The sequence below is a fragment of the Penicillium malachiteum genome, assembly GCF_028827825.1.
Source record: "Penicillium malachiteum strain IBT 17515 chromosome Unknown utg000002l:1.0-8849297.0:1.0-8852440.0, whole genome shotgun sequence".
In the NCBI taxonomy this organism is placed as follows: Eukaryota; Fungi; Ascomycota; class Eurotiomycetes; order Eurotiales; family Aspergillaceae; genus Penicillium; species Penicillium malachiteum.
In genome coordinates, this window is record NW_026643095.1 from 2,485,990 (window position 1) to 2,511,233 (window position 25,244).

General features: G+C 47.0%; 13 protein-coding genes across 13 annotated transcripts; 10 read left to right on the top strand and 3 right to left on the bottom strand.

Moving 5' to 3' along the window:
- Positions 1 to 37: 37 nt before the first annotated feature.
- On the top strand, positions 38 to 1,812 carry N7483_003980 (Major facilitator superfamily domain general substrate transporter; the record flags this gene model as incomplete). Its single annotated transcript, XM_057087417.1, has 2 exons — positions 38 to 766; positions 829 to 1,812. The coding sequence occupies 2 exons, from the start codon at positions 38 to 40 to the stop codon at positions 1,810 to 1,812; spliced, it is 1,713 nt and encodes a 570-aa protein (XP_056947246.1).
- Positions 1,813 to 2,257: 445 nt separating this feature from the next.
- N7483_003981 (uncharacterized protein) lies at positions 2,258 to 2,727 on the top strand (the record flags this gene model as incomplete). The annotated part of the gene is made up of 3 exons (XM_057087418.1): positions 2,258 to 2,322; positions 2,382 to 2,504; positions 2,559 to 2,727. The coding sequence occupies 3 exons, from the start codon at positions 2,258 to 2,260 to the stop codon at positions 2,725 to 2,727; spliced, it is 357 nt and encodes a 118-aa protein (XP_056947247.1).
- Positions 2,728 to 3,050: 323 nt separating this feature from the next.
- On the top strand, positions 3,051 to 3,347 carry N7483_003982 (uncharacterized protein; the record flags this gene model as incomplete). Its single annotated transcript, XM_057087419.1, has 1 exon — positions 3,051 to 3,347. One exon carries the CDS (start codon positions 3,051 to 3,053, stop codon positions 3,345 to 3,347), a length of 297 nt encoding a protein of 98 aa, XP_056947248.1.
- A 276-nt stretch (positions 3,348 to 3,623) lies between these two features.
- N7483_003983 (putative MFS monocarboxylate transporter) lies at positions 3,624 to 4,685 on the bottom strand (the record flags this gene model as incomplete). The annotated part of the gene is made up of 2 exons (XM_057087420.1): positions 3,624 to 4,378; positions 4,448 to 4,685. 2 exons carry the CDS (start codon positions 4,683 to 4,685, stop codon positions 3,624 to 3,626), a joined length of 993 nt encoding a protein of 330 aa, XP_056947249.1.
- Positions 4,686 to 5,458: 773 nt separating this feature from the next.
- On the top strand, positions 5,459 to 5,770 carry N7483_003984 (Amidohydrolase 1; the record flags this gene model as incomplete). Its single annotated transcript, XM_057087421.1, has 1 exon — positions 5,459 to 5,770. The coding sequence occupies one exon, from the start codon at positions 5,459 to 5,461 to the stop codon at positions 5,768 to 5,770; it is 312 nt and encodes a 103-aa protein (XP_056947250.1).
- A 318-nt stretch (positions 5,771 to 6,088) lies between these two features.
- On the top strand, positions 6,089 to 6,772 carry N7483_003985 (amidohydrolase family protein; the record flags this gene model as incomplete). The annotated part of the gene is made up of 1 exon (XM_057087422.1): positions 6,089 to 6,772. One exon carries the CDS (start codon positions 6,089 to 6,091, stop codon positions 6,770 to 6,772), a length of 684 nt encoding a protein of 227 aa, XP_056947251.1.
- A 1,017-nt stretch (positions 6,773 to 7,789) lies between these two features.
- On the top strand, positions 7,790 to 10,211 carry N7483_003986 (uncharacterized protein; the record flags this gene model as incomplete). The annotated part of the gene is made up of 6 exons (XM_057087423.1): positions 7,790 to 7,884; positions 7,946 to 8,295; positions 8,348 to 8,433; positions 8,485 to 9,089; positions 9,141 to 9,299; positions 9,359 to 10,211. 6 exons carry the CDS (start codon positions 7,790 to 7,792, stop codon positions 10,209 to 10,211), a joined length of 2,148 nt encoding a protein of 715 aa, XP_056947252.1.
- Positions 10,209 to 12,314, bottom strand: N7483_003987 (uncharacterized protein; the record flags this gene model as incomplete). Its single annotated transcript, XM_057087424.1, has 7 exons — positions 10,209 to 10,397; positions 10,453 to 10,731; positions 10,813 to 11,279; positions 11,338 to 11,689; positions 11,759 to 11,897; positions 11,955 to 11,994; positions 12,059 to 12,314. Coding segments are annotated over 7 exons (1,722 nt in total), but the record flags the coding sequence as incomplete, so codon positions are not given.
- A 403-nt stretch (positions 12,315 to 12,717) lies between these two features.
- On the top strand, positions 12,718 to 13,519 carry N7483_003988 (uncharacterized protein; the record flags this gene model as incomplete). Its single annotated transcript, XM_057087425.1, has 2 exons — positions 12,718 to 13,325; positions 13,390 to 13,519. 2 exons carry the CDS (start codon positions 12,718 to 12,720, stop codon positions 13,517 to 13,519), a joined length of 738 nt encoding a protein of 245 aa, XP_056947254.1.
- Positions 13,520 to 13,969: 450 nt separating this feature from the next.
- Positions 13,970 to 15,536, top strand: N7483_003989 (NAD(P)/FAD-dependent oxidoreductase; the record flags this gene model as incomplete). The annotated part of the gene is made up of 4 exons (XM_057087426.1): positions 13,970 to 14,219; positions 14,274 to 14,563; positions 14,622 to 15,159; positions 15,274 to 15,536. The coding sequence occupies 4 exons, from the start codon at positions 13,970 to 13,972 to the stop codon at positions 15,534 to 15,536; spliced, it is 1,341 nt and encodes a 446-aa protein (XP_056947255.1).
- Positions 15,537 to 16,681: 1,145 nt separating this feature from the next.
- N7483_003990 (uncharacterized protein) lies at positions 16,682 to 17,543 on the top strand (the record flags this gene model as incomplete). The annotated part of the gene is made up of 2 exons (XM_057087427.1): positions 16,682 to 16,905; positions 16,991 to 17,543. 2 exons carry the CDS (start codon positions 16,682 to 16,684, stop codon positions 17,541 to 17,543), a joined length of 777 nt encoding a protein of 258 aa, XP_056947256.1.
- A 1,029-nt stretch (positions 17,544 to 18,572) lies between these two features.
- N7483_003991 (uncharacterized protein) lies at positions 18,573 to 22,504 on the top strand (the record flags this gene model as incomplete). The annotated part of the gene is made up of 3 exons (XM_057087428.1): positions 18,573 to 18,954; positions 19,779 to 21,462; positions 21,517 to 22,504. The coding sequence occupies 3 exons, from the start codon at positions 18,573 to 18,575 to the stop codon at positions 22,502 to 22,504; spliced, it is 3,054 nt and encodes a 1,017-aa protein (XP_056947257.1).
- Positions 22,505 to 23,514: 1,010 nt separating this feature from the next.
- On the bottom strand, positions 23,515 to 24,738 carry N7483_003992 (uncharacterized protein; the record flags this gene model as incomplete). The annotated part of the gene is made up of 3 exons (XM_057087429.1): positions 23,515 to 23,648; positions 23,803 to 24,211; positions 24,328 to 24,738. 3 exons carry the CDS (start codon positions 24,736 to 24,738, stop codon positions 23,515 to 23,517), a joined length of 954 nt encoding a protein of 317 aa, XP_056947258.1.
- Positions 24,739 to 25,244: the final 506 nt, after the last annotated feature.

The window sequence follows — 25,244 nt, forward strand, 5'->3', positions numbered from 1 at the left end:
GGAAATCTCTAACTCAATAGATCTATCTTCTTGGATAATGGGGTCAGAAATCGTGAAAATAGAGAGCAGGTCTCTCTCACCTGAAAGATTCACTCAATTGCATGATCAGACCCTACGGCTCTCATTCTCTCGTCTGATTGCTTCATATGTATGTCTATGCTGCTGTTATTTTATCTCATATCTTGATATGAATGCGACGACGACAGCCTTGCCTACTATCTCGAACGCCTTGTCTGCGGGAACAACCATAACATGGGCTGGAACCGCCTTCCTTTTGGGACAAACAACGTTCCAACCACTCTATGGTCGCGTGTCCGATATCTCTGGGCGAAAGCCTGTGCTACTCATATCTCTCGGGTGTATCATGGTGGGCGATCTCCTTTCAGGATGGGCGCAAAGCCCAGTATGGTTATACGTGACCCGAGCATTGAGTGGAGTTGGTGCAGGAGGTATAAGTTCCCTTGTTTCCATAATAGTGAGCGATTTGGTCAGCTTAAGAGAACGAGGAAAATATCAAGGATTCGTGAGCATCGCAATCGGAGCAGGAGCAGTAACAGGGCCATTCATCGCAGCTGGTGTCATTGCAAGGGGACATGATGGCTGGCGATGGGCCTTCTGGGTTCCATCTATTCTCGCGTTCATATGCATGTTCCTGCTCTTATTTCTCTTACCATTAAAACCTGTTACTGGTGGCTGGCGAAGTAAAGTGAGACAAATTGATTGGAGTGGTGTCTTCCTCTCTACAATCGGGATTGTGTTCTTACTGGTACTGATCCATCTCATTCCTCTGATTTCACTGCATCTCAAACTGATTAATTCGGCACACAGATCCCAATCAGCTCTGGAGGAGGTACCTGGCTATGGATGAGTCCCCTTATTATCGCCCTTCTGACCCTTGGAGTCATTTCAATTGCATCATTTATCCTGGTTGAGGGATTCCGGGCTAGGCTGCCCATCATGCCCCTGGCGTTGTTCAAAGAAAGATCCCTAACAATAATGTTGTTCACGGGTGCCCTTCATGACTATGTTTGGCAGTCAACTCAGTACTTTGTGCCTCTTTTCTTTCAAGAAGTCAGAGGATATTCACCTCTTGAAAGCGCCATCCTGACTTTGCCTTATGTTTTGGCTCAAAGTCTGGCGGGTACAATATCCGGACCCTTAATGAGTCGATTTGCTAGGTTTGTCACATCGGCTCTATCTTTCGTGCTAGATCTAACCTTTGAACCTTCAACATTAGGTATACTCCAGTGTTACGAACGGGCCTTTTTCTTTGGTCATGTGGAGCAGGCCTTCGAGTGTTATTTGGTCGAGGTACCCATACTGCTGTCTATGCAGTGGTACTGGCTATCGAAGGTGCAGGTGTTGGCTATACTCATCAGCCTGGTAAGAGCTGCTTCCCATGTTATAAAATCAATACTGATGCTAGTTGAAGGTCTGGTAGCTGTACAGGCTCTTGCAAGAGAGGAAGATCGAGCAGTCGCCACATCTACTCGCAATCTACTACGATCTTTAGGATCTGTTTTCGGTATCGCGATCTCAACTGCAGTGCAACGAGCTGTCATCAAGTCTTATTTGAAGATATCTGGGGATACACAAGATCACATGGGCACTGGAGACGTGAGCTCGTTAGAACACTCTCGGATATTAGATGCAAAGATGGCAGGATTTCGAGTGGTCTTTATCAGTCTTGTGCCCTTGATTTGTCTTTGCTTCATAGGCAATTTTTGGGTGAACGATGTAACACTTAGCGATGATAAGAAGGATGAGCTGAGCCCGATAGAAGACGAGGAGACACCTAAGGAAAGTGAATGATCTAAAGAACATTCTGGATACCAGCTGACTACTCTTTGGTATTTCATTTTACTATTCAATGTTTTTTGGTCTATCGGATTGTTTAGACCTAACTTGAAGTCTGTGATGGAACAAAAAAGACCTCGGGAATGAGCACAAATTTAGGGGCGACAGAAAAAGCCCCACTAGCTCTTTAATGCAGCATTATTCTACTTATCCCGCATTTTGTGCATAATTCCATTCTTGTATACGTATTCATTGGATGTCAAAGTCTAGATGTTATTCCACGTGTGCCAGTATCCACTTCTTCAAATGTTATGAATTGCCCCTATTTTTGGCCCCCACATCTCTACCGAGCATCTGCTGACTATTTATGCTTAAGTATCTGTCATTCCCCAGATAGATCTGCAGAGTTGTTGACAGCATTCCAAGAACAGTTTCCACATTAATCTTCAGCGCTCTAAACATGTCTCTCAACGTTTACAACCCCAGTGGTTATATCTTTAACCGGAATCTCCAAGGGAGCATTCGGTAAGAAATGAAATAACTCATCCAATCCATCGTGATGTTAACCCCCTTTATCTCAATAGTCTTAACTATCAGCACTTTTTGATGACCCAACTTACGGGGAATGAGCTTCTTCACAAGTCAACCAAGGAGCTCGTTGATGTCTCAACTCCACTGCGGGTCGCAGATATCGCAACTGGCACAGCGTAAGTTTACTGCCAACCAAGAGTATGAACGCGGTAGTCTGATTCGATGAATAGAATCTGGCCATTGAGCTTGGCTCGTGCCTATCCCCATTGGCAGATCGATGGATTCGACATCTCGAACGCTCAGTATCCATTTGCTGCATCAATCCCAGCCAATGTCAGCCTTTACGAGCATAACACCTTCCAGCCGTTCCCAGTGGAATACCACGGAAAATATGAATGATCACTTTGCTCGATAAAGAGAAGGTCCGCCTACTTTTGCAAAACTTGAAAATGATACTCAGTATGTACATCTCGCATATGATACGCATAACAGCCAATTAACCGTTAATATTAGAGCCTGGTGGTATTCTCCAATGGTTCGAGCCTATTGCTTTCAATGTGCAAGCGGTTGCCCCTGAGGGAATGGAAGCACCTTGGACTTTCAAAGTCGCACACATTATGCGATTCAATCCCCCTGATTGTGCCGAGTAAGCAATCTCGATTCTTGGACTTGGTCTCAAACTAATTTGAATGTTTTACAGCTGGCTTACCCTCAACTGCGATATGGTCAAGCCTGAGGGATACGAGCCGGTTGCCTGGGATGAACTTCATTTCCAGGAGATTCATCGTCCCATCTGGATGCAAACTTGCTTAATGGGCATGACAGAAGTCATTGCCGGTCTGGCACAAAGCACTGACGAGGCTGATCGCGCCAAGCGAGAAGGTTTGGAGCAGCTTATGGTTGGATGGGAGCAGGAGTACGAGAAAGGCGCCTATGTGGAAATGCCATGGTGTTTCCTAGTGGCGCGAAAGCCTCTTGAGAGTACTTTAACTGTGCACCAAAATGGCTTTCTATATTGATTTCGGATTACTGAGACTGATCAAAATGTAGAAGAGCCTTGAATTTTGAAGAGTGAAGAGTTCTTTTAATTTTACATCCACGATCAGCACATACATTGAGCCTTGCTGGCCAGTCTACTGCAAACAGTATGCATCTCACATGATCCACTTTTTACGGTTTGCTTGTCCTCCTTCCATGGAAAAGACAGCCTCAAATCTTGTCCACAAAACTGCAACTGTAGCCGCGGCTAGCAAGATGCCGACCATAATACTGGTGTTCTCATAACTTTCAGGCGACTAGTTCTGGTTACTTCGAATCAGGACACCCGCAATATGTGTACCTAGAAGCGTCGCAAGACCTCGAATCATGTAAAGTGCGCCGTTAACACTGACAAAGTTTTGAACTTCGAAAAGCTCCACCAGGCTTGTGGGGAACAATGAGACATAAGCAGTAGCAAATGTTCCATAGAATATAGCGAACAGAATGAACAGTGTGCTTCCCGTTGACTGCGATGCTGACATGGACGAGGGAAGCCACAGCGCCAGCACGGAAATTGCGGAGAGCAATGTCGTCAGAAAGAGTGTGTTGAGCCGCCCAAACCGATCAGCAGCATAACCGATAACAATCTTCCCGAGTGCATTGGCAGCGTTGGAAATAGCGATGAAGTTGGCTGATGCTGTGGTAGAGTATCCGAGGGTACGAGCGCAAGATGCGAAGAAGAACACAGGTGTATAGCATGCCGCAGACTGAAGTGCGGCACCTAAGGCATGCGCTGCAAACTTGCATGTGCGTACAACACACCAGTCCACCAATGGGATCCGGAAGAAGCTCGAGGATCGGGAGCTTGCAGCATTTTCAGTCTGGATGCGCGTTATTTGGCTAGCAGGCCACTTCATGAATACCCCGGATATCCAAATCATCACAAAGGAGATACAGGCAGTAATGCGGAGAGTATTCCGGAATCCAACGCGCTGAATCAAGCCGCGAAAAGCAAGTGGCCAGACGACACCTCCTACTCCTGTTCCAGCTAGGATGACTCCCATGGCCAGACCTCGGTGAAGGGAGAACCATGTTGGAGCGACCGTCACAGAAGGCATGTAGATCATTCAGGTTCCGATACCCAGGAGGAGACCCTGAGTGACGATGAATTGCCAAAGCGCCTGACTGAAGCTTGCCAGTATCAGTGCCACAGAGGACATCACTCCACCGCACAATACAACCGCTCGAGGAGAGTATTGCTTTGTCCATGCTGTGCTGAAGGGTGTGCCCATTGTCATCAGTGCAATAGCTAATGTGCCGGTCAAATCAATTTCTGCGGGAGTTGCTCCGGTGAAAGGGGTGTTTGGGAGCTTCGACATGGAGTCATAAAGCTCCTACCATACACCAAATGTGAAGTTAATTCCACATCCTGTGAAGACTAGTGTGGTTGACGATGCCAACACGAGAATCGACTGCCTAGATGATCATAATGGTGTGATTATTAATCGCTGATAAGATGAACCTGGAATAGAATCTTGGAAGGATATACTGATGCGACTTACAGACGCTCCCATCGAGTTAGTTGATTGGTGTCAGCCAAAAGCATAGGCTCAAAAGGACGATCCATGTTGGTGTAGAATTGAAGATCTTGGCATACGGGAGGGAGAGGCAACGCCGAGGTTTATAGTAAGAAACGAAAACAGATTCCCCTCTCGGCACACACGCTTTGTTTCTTGACTCGTACCCGAAACCACGCTAACTCAGCCTTGGACAGATCTGTAAATTATCTACAAGGCTAGGTATATTATTTCCAAAATTATTTAATACGAGGACCATTGCATGAATCCATTACTAGTATGTATGATGCCGTATATTAAGCGGAACTCTCATGTACCTCCACTCACTCTTCCATACTCCACAGAAACTATCCTTCAGATTCCTTCTGCAGCACCACTTGACAGAGATGTGAGAATTTCATGCTTAATATAACACCAAGTTGAACCCCATAAGAACTATGAATATTGTATGGTATGATAAAAAACCAGTCGCTTAACAACTTGAAGTCCCAAATGGCTGACACAGCTGCATGCAGACAACGCAAGTCCAAGAATATCATCTGCGTTGCTGAACTTGAATCAAATGGCCTTTTGAAATGACCCGTACTGAGAGCCGACTTCTTTTCAAAAACGCTCTTGCAATCTCTGTTCATTCCAACCAAGAACCATTTATTGCAGATGTGCTGGTGTCACACGAAGGGGTGATATCCTATATCGGACACGACAAAGCTGAAGAAGCTCAAAATGCCGACAGGGTTATTGATGCGACTGGGAAATGGCTTTTACCAGGCTTTGTTTCAGCACGTAGCCATTTTTGGCAAAGTGGCTTTCCTGGTCACGCGTCGGATAAAACTGTGAATGAGTGGGCGGAGGCTATTTATTTTCCAGCCAAGAACAACCGTCGATGAAATTTATAATCTTACGAGTCAAGGAGCAACCTCTCACTTACGAAAAGGGATCACGACTGCATTCAATTTCACATACTCGCCAAATTTCCGAGATGGCCTAGCAGATCGTGCTCAATTAACTGCGGCTCTCGACTCTGGCATTCGCTTCATCCACGGGTTCAACGTAGGGACCGTGACTCCAAGATGGTCTAACGAGCAAGCTCTAACTCGGACCCAGAAGTTCCTCGATTTGGCCTCTACCTTTGATAATACTGGGAGATATCTTGGTACCATTATTGCAAATCATGGAATCATTTATCCTAGGATTCTACCACTCATATGGAAGCCGAACTTATGCACAAGCTAAATCTACATGGACATCTCCATTACCTTGAAAGCCCTAGATCACAAGATATAGAGACAGAGCAGTCTCGGTGGACATGGCTTAGAGCTGCCAGTCTCCTTGGTCAGCAGCTTATATTGGGACATTTTCTTCATCCTACACCATACATACTAAAGGAAGCTGCTCATGCTGGTGTGCGTATGAGTTGGAACCCTATGTCTAATGGTCGTCTTGGATCAGGTATTGCAGATATTCCTGAATATCTCAAACATGGTCTTTGCATTGGATTGGATGTTGATGGCGAAGCGAGCAGCGACCGTTGCGATCCTTTTGAAAATATGCGAATGGGCCTTTATTCTATCCGAGGAAAGTACCAGGATCCTTCTATCTTGACAAGACGCGAAGTTCTTTATATGCACACTTTAGGTGCAGCCAAAGTGCTGGGAGTTGCAGAAAAGGTCGGCAGTCTGGAAATAGAGAAGCAAGCAGACATAGTCCTGCTTGATCCACCATCCTCCTGGAAGCTCGATGATCATGTATCTACATTGGTACTCTCAGCAGGTGTTGAAAACATCAGTGCTGTTTTTGTTGGAGGGGTTGAGCAATGGCCACACAAGTCTGCTATCCCTGAAGAAACTACCAGATTACCAGAGCTAGCCTGGATATTTCCTTCAAAATAAGTTTTTTCTTACTTCAACACGGTCTAATTTTTAGGAGTCCTACTCTTCTAGCTCGCAGTCTTAGGCCTGAGAGGTATTGTGAAGGAAAAATAAGCTGGTGGTCCTATTTATACACCTTTTGAAGACCTAGAGATCTACTTTAGGTGGGACCAGTTGCGGGCAAACGCTAGAAATTAAGCTGTAATAGAAAATTTTGATTTTCCGTTTAAGAACTAGAATACAGAGACTTACAGTACTTTACAATGACTCATTGAGCGTTAAAATCCAATACGTTTGAAGACGAGATGCGGCTAAGCACTATATGACTCAGTTAACCGTGCAGGGGAATAGGAATGACCCGAATAAAGGATGAGAGAACGGAGGAAGTCGGAGTAAGCACACGACTTCGATCGGATATTCACATTAAACTATAAGTGCTTATAAATGCTTCCAAGGTTGTACTATTAGTCTTCCAATGGTTCAGAGGGAAATGGTTCAGCTGTAGCTACGATAATGCAGTATATCCTTTCATAGTAGTACTATTCCACTATGTGGCTTTCATAAATATAGCATTTAGTAGTTAGAACACCTGAAGTTGATCCTATAAGACCATTGAACGGTGTGAAGGATCTCTAGGGACTAAATATTGGTCATAGATAGACTGTGGTCTTTCGGGTTCTTTATTTGTGCCAGGGCTGGCATTCAGACCATTTCCCCCAGGGTTCTCAGACCGAGACTCGGAACGATCCATCTTACACAACCCCATCAACAAAAGACCTCGAGCGCACACGATTTGAATACCATGCCAAGTCTAGTCAGTATTTATCTCTCGAGAGTCTCACCACGGCTGACTACGGCCTCCACTGACAATATTATTGGCTCTAGTTCATTGTTTACCCCGCACGTTGCGTCGCTATATCTCTTGATAAGGATGATAGCCTATCAATTTTATGGCTTCTGAAGATACTCCCCTTCTATCTCGATAATTCCCACGCCTTCATCCTCGGTTGATGGGAGGATTCTTTCAGCTTCAGCTCCATGTCAGTGGATATCAGAAAAGAGCTTCATACTGGCGAAGCGCGAGCGACTAAGCGCAGACGCCAGAGTGACACTAGGAGACGCACCTCTCTCGCGTGAGTACCATTACAGCTGAATATTATGTGCCTGATTGGAATAACAACTGACCTTGCCTAGTTGTGATACATGTCGCAAGCAAAAAGAAAAATGCGAAGGTGGTCAACCCTGCTGGCGATGTCAACGATTAGATCGACCATGCCTATTCTCTGCACAATCCGCACCTCGAAAACAAAGCTTCTCAGCGCAGGATATATCTGATCAAGGTCCAGGAAGTCCAGGGAAAATTGGCTGCCATCAACAGAATTTGGAACATATCGTGCGGCATTTTCTTGGAGATGTTGCTCTAGACGAGGAGAATGTCGCACGGATCGCAGCAAAATGTACTGCAGAGACAGAGGAGATGGAAAGCTCCCTTAATGTTAATGAAGAGTCTTTTGATGTTCATTTTGTCTCCAGGGACGTCGCATGTTCGTTTATCCTATTATTTTCTGCTTACTGACCGCGGCTAACAATGCATAGTCTATTCGGGCGAGTTTTCTCACTGGAATTTTTCAGAGAAATTGCGCCGAAACATGAGATGTCATCGAAATACAGCAGATTCAACAGTTTGTGAACACACCCTATAGTAGGTGATATTATCTAACTGTCCCGTCTAGGTCAAGGAATATTGGCGAGCCACCCATCTCCAATCTTCAGTTCATGTCATCACCGAAGCGATAACACACCTACCGCCGAGACAAATTGCTGAGTTTCTTGTGGGGATCTTTTTCAAATACACAGAGGTCAATTCCTTCTATGCTGAGCGATCATGGATTCAAATGAAGCTCACTATCTGTTACAAATATGCCACTGAATATACCACTGGTGATATTCCGTGGGTATGCTCAATCTTCGCTATATTGGCAATAGGGACGCAAATGGCCCACATGGAGGAGCACAAATCACGTCCCGATTCAAGTATCCCCGAAGATGTTGCTGCTTGCTCTGAGGACTCCATCGGGCTTGAATTTTATCGTGTGGCATGTAGGCTAGTTCCTGATGTCATTCTAGCCGCCTCGTACGAAAGCGTGCAAGCTTTTCTTCTTCTAGCAACGTATGCTCTACCAGTCTCCACTGGTGGTCTATCTTATACATATTTTGGGTTGGCGATGAAGATGGCAATTCAGAATGGCATGCACAGAAGGTATATTGGTCACGATTGTGATACCAGGACTCTCGAACTAAGGAATCGGCTTTTCTGGACTGTTTATACCATTGAAAGGTAATTTGATGGTTTATAATGAAACTGGGAAATTAGGCTAATACTTCATAGGCGAACGAGCATTATGCATGGACGACCCGCTTCAATTGCGCGATCCGAGATCAGCGCCGATCTACCCACGAACTCACCTACTTTTGATTCTCCTAATTTTCGAAACATGATAGCATTCATTGATCTGGTATCATGGACAGGGGATGTGGCTGAAATTCTGTAAGAAAGCCTCCATCTCCGAACTGAAAGCTATTAGGCTAATTTTATTATCTATTTAGTGCTCAATTTAAAAAATGTCCAAGACGATTGCTTGTAGAATATTCGACCCGGCTCATGCAATTAAAATCAAAGATAGCACAGTGGTGGAACTCGCTTCCTGCAAACATCGAATGTCGAGATTGGAACCCCCGTGGACCTCTATTTCGCCCTAACTGTCATCTGAAGCTATGCTACCTCAGCATATACATTTACATGGGTCGCCCGTTCATATTCAATTCCAATATCCAGGATACCTCCTCTGAAGGGAGTCCCAGTCAAAGCTCTCGAAATGTGAGTCAGGCACAGCGCTCCGAGCTAGTCAGTGACTGCGTGAAAAGTGCATTGGAGATCCTCGCAACATTAGAATCTCTCTCCAGTAACGCCGGTTTATGTCGCGCTTCATATACAGAGTTCAGTTCGTGCAGAGCAGCCCTTCTCGTTATACTAGCCCAGGTTATCAATTCGGGAATGTCTTCAGAACTCCAAAGTGGCCTAGACTGTGGTATGATTCTCATTCGGCAAATGACGGGTGGAACGTCTTCTCAATCCGAAATATCGTACATTGAGTCTATTGAAGCAGCAATTCGGCAGCTTTCGTCAAATACCGAATCAGACAATCAAGTTTCAGCTTTACCGTCGGGCTCTGAATCCGCTTATGCAAAATTCAAAGACTGGACTCAGTCGATGAAGAAAGATAAAGGCTTTGGAAGTACAGTGGAGCTAGCATCTTTTAGTCCGATGTCGAACCTGACATCTGGTGCTGAGAGCACACTTGATTCGAATTTTCATGATTTGAATGACCTTTTTAATTCAGACTGGGTATCTAATGACCTTAATCTGGATCCAGAGGTTTTCTTAAATCCACAAACATGACTTGAAAGATTTGCCCTCTAGCCAAAGACCAAGTAACGGGGCTCGTTTGATCCACGTTTCCTTCTCAGTGTATGTTGACTCTTGCTCTTGAGCTGCTATCTCGTTTAAGCGATCCTCTTCATCAAAATATTCAGCGGGAGTGAAATCCATCTCTTTTGATTTCGCAATCTTAGTTTTGAAGTAAAACTATGCATATAGTCAGCTATGTATGATCTCCAGTCTTTGGAATTGCCAGACTCACCTTGTATGCGCAGTAGTCGAAAACAAATAATGGTGCTGCAAGATAGGTTGAGAAGAAGCTTTTGACGGAGCCTTTCTCCCCAAATGGCCAGCACGCCAAGTAAAATTCACAACCAAAGACAAATGCTACAATGATTAAGGCAAAATATTGAGCGTATGGTGTGAGGAACCCCTTAAAGGGCAGAGTTCCAAGGTCTTTGCCTTGCGCCTTGAGCCCTTGTCTGAATCGGAGATGGGCAATATAACACCCAGACCAGTTGAATAGCGTCGCAATTCCCACCTAGTTCATTTTTATAAGCTTTATCCTTGCGGAGAACCCACAGGTACTGGTAGCTTTGACAACACTGAAGATCTGACTTACCAAGGAAGAAAACCAATTGTACACGACAGTGCCAATACTGTCGCAGTTGAGATAACACAGACCACCTCCAATACCAAGACTGATAATGAGAGAGACATAGGGTCGTCCCTGCTTGTCTTTCCATCCAAAGAAAGGATGAATAAGCTTCAGATCAGCCAAAGCTGTCAGGCTACGACTTGCAACGTAGACACTTGTAATTCCACAGCTAATCACGCTGAGAAAAATGAATCCGTTGATTGCATCTGCGAGTCCGTAGACCGAGGCCGTCTTGATAGCGATGACAAAGGGACTCCCAAGGGTACCACTAGCAGTAGCTAGATCGGTGTCATTTGATGGCACACACATTCCCACAAGCCAGATGTTGACAACAAAGAAGGTAAACATGCGCCAGAAGACTGGACGTACGGTCTTCTTGATCGTTTGTCGAGGGTTAGCTATCTCACCCGCAATCACGGCGATATGCTCACCTAAAAAAAAATCAGCATCACTTAACCTCAATTATTGATCATGGTAATGATAGCATACCACCACCAAAACTGAATGCAGCTTGGACAAAAGCTTTAGCAATCCCTTTCATCCCATTGTTGAAGGCACCTGGATTCTTCCAAAATCGAAATCCAATAGGCCCATTTGTGGCCGGGATTCCTCCCAATGTCATGATGAACAAAAAGAAGATCATCAAGACCACCGCAGCACATTTGAAAAATGACATGAAGTACTCAATAAATCCATAGACTCGAACATGGAAAACATTTGCCAGGGCTATGACCGCAAGAAATATGGTAATGTATGCTGCCAAGGGTATACTCTCGGTCGCCGGCCAGTATTTCAAAACAGATACTGCTGCTGTTATTTCCGCAGGAATAATCATGACCCACTTGAATGATTCAATAATCAGCATGAAGTTAAATCATTGTATTGATTGATTAAAATGTTCTTCACTCACAGCAAACCAGAAGTTGACACCAATGGCAAATCCGAAGGCAGGATCTACGTATTCTGCGCAAGTTCGAATGAAGCCTCCGTGGACTGGTTTGTATGCCATCATCTCTCCAATAGAGCTATACTGGGCGTAAACAATCATTCTAATATCCTTGTCAGTATTCCATATATTGAGAACTTGAATTTTAATGTCCACGTACGCAGTAAGGGTGTATGTCACAGCCAATCCACCAGGGCCAGCTAAGAAGGGTCAGCATTGAACAATTCAATTCAATTCACTTAATTCATCAAGGTATCGACCAACCGTAGTATAATGCCTGTCCAGTGCCAACCCAGAGACCTGTACCAATACCAGCACCAAAAGTCATCATCATGACCTTTCGTCTGGTGAGGGACCTGTGATACCCTGCAGTATTATCTGCGGGTATCTCTTTCGAATCACCATTCTGCTCAGTTCCTGAGGTTGCAGTTCTTTCAATGTCTATAATATCATCTTTCCCATTCTTCATATCGAATTTCCCCGGGCCTTCTTGAGTTGGGATGGAAGTGGTTGTCGCCATCGCGGTGGAGACTGTCGATGACTGACAGGCTTGGAATTCCACATTCCAGATATATCTCTTTCCAAATAGCTTATTCAATTATCAATTGATCCCTTGACATGCATATCTCCCCTCTTTTGTTTATCTTGATCTCTCTTACAGTACCCTATGATCTACCCGCCGGCAAGTCCGCCGGAAATGACGAGCGGGGTTATGCAGATCAGATAAATCACCACTTCTATGACTCTTATCTTCCTACTATCCCACACGTCTGATCTATATCAATAGAGGATAGCGACTCACTGTATGACTCAATTTTTTCACCGCGTCATCTACGCATAAATTGTGAAGAAAATCCCCGATCCATCAGTCTGATAAGGATATCTCCAATCTTGGAATCTATCCAATTACCTACATCGTTAAAATGGCCACATCTAAGAACGTTGTCTTCGATATCGTGGGCACACTCGTCAGCTATGATCACCTCTTCAATGCAATTGATCGTCGTCTAGGCGACCGTCTACGCGCTGAAGGTGTCAAGCCCTGGCTTCTCGGTTCCGCATGGATGGAAACCGCTGAACGAGAATATACCAACCTGAGTATCTCAGGTCGATACCTCCCCTATGGAGTGGTTTTTGAGAAACTCTTCTACCGTGTTCTGGGAATGATGGCAGGGGTGAAGAATCCTCGTGAATTTGCCTCTCCTGAGGATCTAGCATACATTATGCATGAGTATCAATCTCTCACTATGAGACCTGGTGCTGCAGAGTGTGTGCAGAAGCTCCGTGATGCCGAGTTTACCGTTTGGGCTTTTACTGCAGCGGACTTGGGGCGTGTTAGTGGATATTTCAAGCAGGCTGGCGTTGAGCTTCCTGCTGAGAATCTCCTTTCGTGTGATTCTGCTGGTGTTGGAAAGCCTGATTTGGCTGCTTATCGACCTCTGTTGGATCAGTTGACTGCGGAGAATGAGGGGAAGACTCCATGGTTTGCTGCTGCTCATTTGTGGGATGTTTCTGCTGCACGAAGGGCTGGGTGAGTCTTTTCTTCATTGTCATGATCCCAATATTTCTGAACAAATTTTGATTATTTGAAATAGATTCCGGGGAGCTTATTGTACAGTACTGGAACAGGAGGCGTTGACGGATTTGTTTGGAGATATGGATGTTATTGATGATACTCTTCCTGGGATGGCAGACAAGATTATTGCTCATCAAGCTAGTAACTAGAGCCTTTATCTCAAATTACAAATCATATTCGTGCTTCAATGGTTTTATCATCTCATCCATTAGACGGGAATATCATATTAGTCTGACGCATAACTAGTGTGAGTTGCTTAATTCCTCCCTTGAATAGTTGAATACTAGTGAATATAGTAGTCTGCTCATGTCAATCTCTAGCCAATCATAATCCTTGGTAGTCAAGATATCACACATTTTAGAACGGATTAACGCCAGATCAATGATCTACAAGAAACAGCGGTCAATTCCATCCCTGTAATGTAATGTTGTTTAGGATTGATAGATCCCGGTCCCGGTCCCGGCGGGATCAGCCGGTGGAGAAGACCGGTCGCAAGACTCGCACCATTTACTCCTCCGAGTCAACATCATCAATAAATGAACACTTTTGAACTTGGAAGTACTAGTTTATCAAATTGAAAGACGTGAAACTGATTAAAAATGGCATCAGAAAATTTTCCTGTTGCAAATGCGACACTCCCCTTCTGGAGGACTGATCCCCACCCTCTAGACAACCATCGATCCAGCGAGACTCTACCTAAACAAGCGGACGTCGTCATCATTGGAGCCGGATATGCGGGGTCATCGGTCGCACATCATATCCTTCAACAGATTAAGCCGGGCTCCAAAGCCCCTTCAATTACAATTTTAGAGGCGCGTCAGGCTTGTTCGGGGGCGACCGCTCGCAATGGTAAGCGTTCTAAGCGCAATGTTTATACCAGACTTTCACTGACCATTATAACAGGAGGGCACATGAAGCCCGATATTTACAACTTCATTGGGACACTGGCTGCAGATTATGGAGTCGATGCTGCAGCTGAAGTGGCTGCTTTTGAAGCAAGACATGTTCACACTGTGAAAGACTTTGTCGAGAAGGAAAAGATCGAGTGCGACTATACAGTGACTAAAGCTGTGGATGTGCAATTGGCGGAGGCCCACTTCAACAAGCTTAAGGATGGGTATCACCGTCTAGTTGCGGGTGGGAGTCAACCGACAACAAAAGTGGAGATCATTGAGTCTAAAGATGCTGAAGCTGTGAGTCTACCTTACTTTTGATCCACAGTACTTTTCCCATGCTAATTTGTCTCACTAGTTCTCCGGGGTAAAAGACGCCGTAGGTTGCTTTTCCTACGAGACAGGCCATATTTGGGCCTACAAGTTTGTCCTCCATCTTCTGGAGAAAGTGGTCTCACAGGGTGTCAATCTACAAACACACACCCCCGTGACGAAGGTCTCAGAATCTACTCATCCGAGTTCCCCTCACCGATGGAGAGTGGAGACTTCACGCGGGACGGTCGCAGCTAAGGCGGTCGTTTTCGCGACAAATGCCTATACCTCCGCGCTCGCACCTCAGTATCAAGGCAAGATTGTTCCTGTACGAGGCACCTGCAGTCGAATTGCAGTCCCACCTGGTTCGTCTGCTCCTCGCTTGACGAGCACCTATACCCTCCGATTAAACAGTTGGGATTATGACTACCTGATTCCGCGTGGAGACGGGAGTATTGTGGTGGGTGGGGCCCGATCGACGTTTATTCAGGACGAAAAGAATTGGTATAATGTGAGTGATGATAGTCGGGTTCTAGAGTCTGCAGCTCGGTATTTTGATGGGTACATGCAACGCAATTTTGTGGGTGGGAAAACAGTCATGCATATACCGACCGGGTTTGGACTGGAAGTAAGTTGATCAGCCCCTCCCATCTTTTTTTCAACCTTGAGCTTGGACTGATTCATGTTTTGCTTAATAGTTATGGGATACTCCGCCGATGGACTGCCTCATGTAGGTCAAGTTCCTGGCTCAGACGGTCAGTATATTCTGGCTGGATTTACGGGACACGGCATGCCGCAAATCTTCCTGGTCGCGGAAGCCATCGCCAAGATGATTGTGAATGGTGATAGCTTTGAGGCCACTCAACTACCGCGACTTTTCAAGACGACGCCAGCCAGACTGGAGACGCAGAAGAGTAACATTCTCGGGAATACCCCTCAAGCAGGGGCGTCCAAGCTGTAAGGCGTCCAGTGCCCAGGTGAACATCTGCACCCCAGGGCTGTGGAGGCTGTGGGTAAGAAATAGAGCACATGTGCATATAGTGAGCACATGTGCAAGTTCCAAGGTTTACCTCATGGATCTCCCATAGACCAAGTCTGCATAAACAACACCGACATCTGGACTGAGAACTTGAATATTTGAGGTCATCAATAGAACTCGATATTTAACAATTCCATTTTCCTCTTCTCCTTGTTAAATTCCAAAAGGGGCCATTTCCAATTATATCTCGGGAAAATTGATACAACTCGTAAATAGAGTACTAATACGGAGTAATCGCTCTATCATGGTGAGATTCAATTTCCACAACTTGTCCAATATTGAAATGCTGCAGGCACCTTTGCTATCTACTGATCTTGGCAACATTTGAATGTAAAGGCTAGTATTGCGTCAATCTGAGAAAGCACCAGAAACGAGAAAGTGGAGACTCCTCAAGATTAGAAATTGGGCATTTCAGGCGTGCTAAATTCCCCCACATCCAATGAAAGGGTTCAAAAATTCATCAGAAATTGAAGAAATTGAACCCTTGAAGGAGACTACGATGCTTGGCAACCTTGGCGGTGAGAACACGTCAATTTGATGCTGAATTGTGTGCGGGTTCCACTTCATTCTACTCCTCTTTTACTAGATGTTATACCATCATTTCAACTTCAAATGTTGATAATTTTGAAGAATTCGAGAACAATTTACGAAATACAATCATGATATACATCACTAAATCATTTACTTAACAGATTCTGACAATGTTCAATTCGCAAAATAAGCGGCTGACATCCGCCATCAACAATATTGATGGCGTGCTTCACGCACCATCAGCTGCACCACAATTGCGCGATAGGACCCGCTCTCCACACCTCCTGAGCTCTGTAGATCATCTCAAAATCCGGGATCTCATCATATATAATTGAATCATCATGGCCCCCAGAGAATCCTATCGTCCTGTCGTTTCATCAATTCGCGCCTACTCCTCGGCCCCTTCACCGCTATATTTCATGCTGGAGGGTACTGCACCATCTCGCGCATAACTCACATCATCTTCAACTTGCATCTCCCACTGGCAGTGGAAACTGTAAAGTTCCTCAGGTCTATCTGAGGGTATTGCAAAGAAAATGAAACTTGAAATGGAGCTGCCGCCAAAGGTCGAAGTCGATTTGGAGTCGAACACCATGCGGTACGAATACGATCCTTGGCTATTAGACGACCATCCGCTCCGCTCGCATCCTACCGAGTGTATTCCCGGTCTGGGCGCTGTTATCACTGAGGGACTGGGCTCTTTCCAAAAACAGTGGAAGCAATTTTTATTGCGCACTGTCGGTCTACTTGTCGCGTGCTTGTAAGTGATTATACCAGAAAGGGGGGAAGAGAAGCATAATCCTGTTTCCGAATCGCGAATCGCTAACATGCATTTCCTCATACAGTGTGGCGTTCCAATGTCTTCAATCGATCCCAACGATAGTGGGTCATGCCCTGTCTCGTCCAGCAACATCCCGTTTAAGCCCTCGCGAGTGGCAAGTGAAATGCACGTTCCCTCATTCAGATCCTCGCCCTAGTGCCCTCTCGCAGTCCGTTGCTGCCGGATGCGATGGGTTCCGCAGCGATATCTGGCTGCATGAGCACGACCTGCAGATGAGCCCTGCAGCTTCATCACCCAAAGAGGAAAATGACCTTCAATTCCGACTCGAGTCGATCCTTACTCGCCTGCGACCCCGTGGTGGATCCGAAACCCTTCAAACACCGTTCAGCAATGAACCGACTGAGCAAGACATTGATTTACAAGTGACCAAATCATTCTATCTTGTGCTCGACGCTCAATCTCCTCTTCATGAAATTTATTCTGTTCTACTTGCTCAAATAGAGCCTCTCCGCCAACGGGGATATCTGACGGCCTGGGATGGCACACAGTTGATTCCCGGTCGAGTGACCGTGGTTGTCACTGGGGGAGACCATATACGAATCCTGGTGTACAAATGAATCCTCGGATATTCTCTGGTCTTCACGCGATGATATCTCCCGCGAATCTGTCATGAATGATCATCTGATCCCAATGTGCGCGGAATGATTTCAAATGCTCCACGTTGCTCCTCTATTATGAATAGTTTTTTTGTTTTGTTTTTCTGGCTTCTATGATACCCTATGCCAATATCGATTTCAATTAAGCTTATTTTTTGTCACATTTCTTATAAAGAATCAATAAAACTCTTTTCCAATTCCATGGCATTTCTTCTAATTCCACATTCCTCTCACAACGTGTGCCACGTCAGGGGCCCGATCAGAATGTGGCCCGAGCATAATTTTCGTCATAGACGGCAAGTTACCGACACCAAGCGAGGATCAGTCTGTTTCAACAGGGAATAACCCAGGGACCAGTCACAAGGGGTGTAATCCATATGTGCTAGTGTGCTGCCTGATATAGCTACCTAACAAGGACAATTTGGAGGGGATCATAACATCAGGAGTAGTATGGAATATGGAGTATGAATCCAGATGAGATTGAGATAGAATCATGAAAATATAATAAATTAGACCAAAATCATTCAAAGCAATAACTCATATTCTTCCCAAAATCCAACTCGTTTGTTATCGCGGGATTCCCACTGTGATCCGATCTCCACCAATGCAAGATACAGTCTTGGCCCCATCACGCTAATCACTCACCGTTTTTTTCTCCGTATGGAAACTCTTAACTTATTCCTTCTCCAGCAATCATCCAACTTCTCTTCCTATAATTTTCTCTCTATTTTTTGATATCATCAACCCTCATAATTCTAAAATATCGTGTTTCCCCAGCATTCTCCCACTTCCTCCGCACCCCTCACGGTCGCGCGCCCGATTTCCGAAGAGGTCATGGCTCTCGGGATCAACCGCTGATCCTTCATCGCTCGCTTCTCACCTTCACGTCTTTTCCACCGCCATTCAATCAACTTATCCTCTATATTCAACATCCTTGGGGGATTTCCTTCCCTCTGATCTCCGATCACTAGAGAGAATTCTCTTTCCACCATGGATTACTACCGCCGGCTCCACCAGAGCTCCTATCCACCCCGTCCATCACCACTGGGCACCTCACAAGAACCACGCGATGACCGGTCTCGACCCTACGCCGCACCATCAACAGCTGAACCTCGTCATCCGGAGAATAATGACAAGGTTCGGTCCACGAGCCGCTATGACCATTCCGCCACTACCTCAAATATCTACTCTCCGGGCGCATCGCGTGCAGCACCGTCGCATCCACTCCGAGAAAGTACCAGCGCCCATGTCTCTCCATCTAGGAGTCAACAGATCCAACAACACCGCCGACACGCGAGTCTAGAAGCAAGGCATCACCCACATGGACATCGCCGAAATCATTCCCAGCCACAGGCGGGTCAACAACGCGAAGGTAGGTTTCTTGGATGATTCCATATTCATTTTTGTCTATTTTTTGGCGTTTGATCTGGTCTTTTGGAAGTTTATTCCATTTCCAATGGTGATGCCCTCATTTTCTATTGATTTATTTCATTTCCCCATCATTTCTTATCATTTGATCCCCTGCATGTGTGTGCGTGTACTATGCCCCGGATTCAGGAACATGGGGGGTCGGACTTGTCCCGTGGTTCCTGATCAAACTGTCTCTCCACTTTTCCCAGGCATATCCGAAGAGGATTAAAATAGGTGAGGGAAGAGAAAGGGGTATTATAAGGAGATTTGCTTATTTTCAGGTATATTGAATCTGATTTAAGCATCTTCTTATCTATCCCCTAACCTCAATCACCCTCTCCCCTCACTTCTCTTGTTTATTCTTCCCCCCTGATGCTTAGTGATTCCCCAGTGGCGCTGATCCGCTGCTCGGGAACGCTAGTCCCAATTAGTGGCATATACACTAGTCCCAAATTGGTCTAGCGGTCGAGCTTCCGGAGTCACGGGTTCTGGGCTTTTGGGTCCTTGCAATTCCACTTTCTTGTTCTTCTTTGCGTGATTTTACATGGCGCGATGAACAACACGCCTTCCCATCCCGCGCGCCGTGCTTCTCAGGGCAGTAGTGGTAGCTCTGTCTACACGGGTGAGTGAGGTGGTGCGTTGTAACGTGACGCGACATGCATCCTTAAGCGCCCGGCCCCATTTTCTAACATCCATCACGCACTTCTATGATTGCTTGCATCGCATCTTTGCATTCGTTATCGTCCGAAAATCGCCCCCCGCAATTTGCTAATGTTTATGCTGTAGGACAACAAGAACACTCCGCTCCGCCGGCCTTCGGTAATCGCCAAATGCCTCCTCCCTCCTCGCCGCACTCTTACGCTGCGCGATCGCAATCGGTGAACGCGCCCGCATCATCCCTGCTTACTCGCGATGGTCCAGCCAACCACCCTCATCGACCCGGGAGCAGTATGTCAATTTCGGCCATGCTTGGCTCAGATGCAGAGCGTCCGTCACGAGAGTCAGCCTCGTTGTTTTCACGGCCATCTGCATCGTCGATGTTTGGCTCGGCTCCGACCTCAGCGTCAGCTGCGGGAATGTCCCCTCCTACCGCCCCAACACGAGGATCTCCCATAGATTTCCGTCGATCGCAAACTCCCGAACAATCTTTCTCGAGGCCGCAACTGAGCCGGCCCTATCGATCTGGCTCGGGGGGTGGATCGAGTCTTCTGGGTGCAGATCAATCGAAATACGGAACCATGTCACGCGTGCCACTCTCACAATACCCCGAGAAATCCCATTCGACGCAGCCATCCCCTCAAATGTCCCCTGCTGAGCCTCCTTACAATGAGCCCCGTCGCATGAGTTTTAGTGGTCCGATCGCGCGTCCCAGCAGCCAACCACCCAACGCAGAGACGCCCGCGCGTCCTCCAGGATACAGTCCTCTCTCTCGCCCAGCCGGCGGCTTAGCAGAGCGATTTGAGCCGGGCCAACGAGTCTCTGCACCATATGCAGGTCTCGATCCCCACGCTCGCTTTGGAAGTCTGTTTGGAGATCGCCGACCAGAAGAGAACTCGCACAGAGATCGAGATCGGGATCGAGATCGGGATCGGGATCGGGACCGGGAGCGCGCGGCTCATGCGATGGATCCAAAGGGGCAGATGGCGACCTCGTCAAGGTTCAGTTCACTCTATGGTGAACGGGATCCTCTTGAACATCAATCTAGTGCTTCGGCGTGGGATCATGGCCGCTCGCATCCTCCCTCTCCGGAGAGTAAGCGGTTTCCGGCACCTGAATCAGCCTCCGGCTTCGGATTTGGCGCGATTCAAAGTTACACGAAATCTTTGGGATCTCAGCCTGGGGGTGGTCGTCAACCGCCTTCGCTGCACACTGGACATCGCCAACCAACGCCCTCTCCTCGCGAATCGCCCTATCTGAGTAAGCAACAACCACAACCGCTACGCTTAGGATCTATGCCAGCTACAACTGCTGCCGCTGGCGCAGGTCTTCTTGGCCTTGCCGCAGCCGGCGAAGAAGGACGCCGCAAGGGCAGCGATGAATTACTGCATCACCGCAATTTACTTGCAGTTGGCGTAGATGGTAAACGGGGCGGTCGCGCATCACCACTTCCCCAAGCTGTGCAGGGTGCACAAGCCCCGTTTATTGGTCCATCTGGAGAGCCTAGCATCAAGAATGAGTTAGGCAGAGTCTTCTCTGGTATTGGCAGTGGTGTTGGCGGAGTGACGGCCGTCTCTTCTGGCAGTGGCCCGTCGACGCCTTTGATCTCCAGTCCATTCAAGCGTGACGCCACAGGACGTCCCGTGAATGACGAAATTGACGATGGCAAACTGCCTCGTCCCACATCAGCTACGGGTGCCAGGCGATCACGAAAGTCTCGAGACGATGATCAAATGGAACTCGAAGGGAGCGGCCTTTCTACACGAGGGTCTCGACGACCTCGCCATCTTCACCAACATCACCATCACCATCAGTATGTATCTGGAAGTCATTACGACAGTACACCCGTACTGACTACGTCTCCTAGTCATCACCACCACCGTCACAAGGCAGAGGAAGAAGCTGCTGCGTTGGCTGGCCTCCACCGACCCCTCTCCACTGGTTACTTTGGCCGCACGTCCACTCCTGCGGAACCTTCTGCTGGTCATCACCATCATCACCACCACCATCACCATCATCATGCTCCTCGCCCTACTGAGACCCTCTCTCCCCTCCGAGAACCTCGCATCACCGTTAATCTAGAGCCTCTCCTCTCAAGCGTCGCTCATCTCCCCCGCCAACATCTGGGATCCACACTGTACACCCCTCGCATCAACACTCCTTCAGCCAAGGCCTCTCCCGAGAGTTCCAAATTTGGCTACACAACCACTCCCCAACCTCTTCCACGTTTCGAACATCGTGAAAACTGCACTTTTACCGTTCGCGTGCCGCGTTTCCGAATCGATCAGAACCATCGCGAGGAAATCTGCGCAAGACGAGCACTATGGGGCACCGGTGTCTATACCGATGACTCTGACCCTGTCGCTGCGGCCATCCACTCTGGCTTTATTCGTGGTGCATGGGGCGACGACGTGGATGAATCCATGCTCGATCTAGAAATTAAAGACCACTACCAACACGCCCCGCCGCCCACAACAGAGAAGTCAGATGGACCCCGTTTGCCTCCACTCCCTCCACCTGATCAAGATCTTCACATCACTTTATTGGTTCTGCCGCGCTTGGAGAAGTACGATTCCACTGTTATGTTTGGTATCAAGTCCCGCAAATGGGATGGTCGACATGATGGTATGAGTTTCAAGGTGCACCGTGTAGACTGGGTGGATGACGGTGTTGGACGCGGCGAAGAGCGAAGTGGCGAAGCTCGACGTAAACGTCTGCGCACCCTTATGCAGACCGGTCGCATCTGTACCGGCCCTGCGATGGCTAGAATGGATGAGCTCCGTCGTGCTGGAGTTCAAGTTCCTCGAACGCTTGAGGGCAAGGAGCAGCCTACGCCTGTGCAACCGGTTTCTTGAATTTGATCGATGTCTTTTTTTTCAAGGTTGATTACATGTGGTTTCAATCTTTTGGATTATATCTGAGATCTTTTGAACTCAATGTCGAGAAGTTGTATTATTTTCCATGGGAGTTTTCTGGTGTCTTCTTTTATCGGACCTTAGATAGGTCTATGGTTCATTTTTTATAATTTTCTTGTTGAGCTATTTGTTGCAATCTGTTGATACCTGCGTATAGCGTGTTGTCATGATCTAATTTTTATTTCAATTTTTTATTATATTTCATCCATACTATCTTGCCATATAAAGAAAGGATTAAAGGGTCCTTACTACTGATACTAGTACCACTTGGAGTAGACCTCAATACTCTCTAACAAATACTAGTGGTAATCTTAATCATGATATAAACACATACGACTCGTAGTACATTCCAAACTTGAACTTGAACGACTCAGGCTACTTCCAAGGCTTATAGGGACTTATTTGAAAGAACTTGAAGTTGAATGCTCGAATCCATTTGAAATTCATACAGAAGTAGCGCTACATACGGTCTTGTAGCTGGCTCTTTAGTTTCCAGATCTGATGCTGCAAGAGGAATTTGCTTCTTGATACCAAGTTTGATTAAAGTAATCCCTCGATTATGAAAATTGACTCGCTGTATTATGCCTCGATAGTCATATTCATCGAGGACAAGTTCCTCGCTTGACAACTGTACAACCCTTCAAGCATGCTAGTCCAACTAGCTGAGTCGTGGCCAATGGTGTGGGAATAAGCAGGAAAATTATTTTCTTTGCTGGGGAATGTAAGCCAGGGGATGGGTCTAAAGCGAGTAAGTACGGCAAGAAGGCAATTCGGAGATCATTTTTGTGTCATCCATGCTTTCGTGGCCTTGGAGAAATCTCTTATCACTCAGGGCTGTCAACCCTTTGGGTGAACAAGGGAAAGCTTAGTCCGTGGTCGTGTCAATCGTCTTCCATGTCAGGCCGCTGATCCTAAAGTGAGATGACGACGTTCTCTGCATTGCCGAAGGTTCAGTCTTTTCCATCTGCCGATCTCACGACGGGCGGGTCCACCGTTTCGGCCCCCGCTTGCCCTGAAGCCTCGCCCGATCCGTTGGCCGGGGAAGCGGAAGGTCGCGCAGTTATCAAATCTCCTATCTGACGTTCTACAACAGGTGAAAGTTAGCATGAAATTCGTTTCAAGAAAGCCCCACCGCATCACCAATAGTAAGATTGAGCCTCATGGCTTTCAAGAAACTCCCCGCCAAGAACTTTTACAGAATCCTGGAGAAATTGACAGGGGCTGTTTAGAGCACTTACCGAGTTCGCGTACTCGCTGTCGTAGCATCTGGTTCTCTCGGCTAAGCATGGTGGCCTCTGCCTGGTAGTACGCGCTCTCGTCTCGACTCCCACGCCGTGAGCTACTGTCACGCAAAGTTGGGAATGCTTCTGTGCCGTGCGATTCTCGTGATGAATCCCGTGGTTGCAAGTTTGGAGATGTCGCTTGACTGGGTGGTCGGGATGATCGACGGTTCGAAACAGATGAAATGGAAAGTCGACTGCCAGGAGCGGGAGCTGGTGGCATGGGAAGAGAGAACGATGGCGACCGTTCTGATGCAGAACTTGGTTCATCGACAATAGCAGTACTGGCTCCTGGTTGCGTCGACTGCTGTTGTTGCAGTTGCTGAAGCTGGGTCTGCTGGCTGCGTATCATCTGTAGTAATCGATTCTACCATCCAAAATTGACAAGTTAGTCCTCACTTCTTTCACGTTTATTATAAGGGGTTTGGATGTAGATTCCGATCGAGTCATTGGTTATTTGGGCTGAAAAAGGGAAAGACCCACCACTTGGGCTTCTTGCTCTTGCTCCAATTCCTGATGCAGCTCTCCTAGGGAAGGTGCTCGCTGATGATGCGGATCGGCTGTTGCAAACACTGGGCTACCACCATGGCTTGTGGGACTAGCTGTGTGCAATGCATGGCCGATGGCGGAACGATGGTCGGACCAGGAGCTATCGCCGTGATTTCCAGGAGCAGCACTGGATGAATCGGTCGGGTTTACATTCGTGCCAGTAGTAGACCGGCGTCTTTCCGATACCGATAGTCGACCCGGTCGTGGGGAGATCGACGTTGTGTTGCTCGGATTCATTGGTGCGGGGGCAGTTCCTGGGGAGCCGGAAGGGAGGTTGCGGTGAGGGAAGGACGAGGAAGACGATGGTGATCGAGATGGAGGTAAAGAGTTTATATCTGGACACATCGCTGAGAGAGCCCGGATTCGAATAGTAGAAGTTGCGGCTTCAAATGGTCACAAGGTTAGACAGCTTGATGAACTGGAGGCATGACGACGATGCGCTGAGTCATCCGAAAGTGCGGGGCACCTGACCATCACCTGATGTTCGCTGTGCGATTCATGCCTGAGGTGTCAATCCCTTTCGCCTAATAATTCAGGCATCACGATTGCACCAATAACGTGATTCCCAAGCGAGTGGGCCACCCAAGCGAGTGGGCCACCCACCGCCTACCCTACAGTTTTAATCATAAATATTACCACCAGAACGCCAATTTATTAAAATAATTAACTAAATATCACAGTGATCTGATCGATGGCCTTCTTCTCCACACTTCTTACATGTCGGTAGCTTTCTCCTAGCTGGCTGAGGGGGTAAATAAGGCGCCCTAGGCCGTGGTACGGGAGGGATCACTGGCGCCTCAACCACCTGTATAGCACGCTGTATAGCCTCCTGGCCCTCCTGAACAGTCATA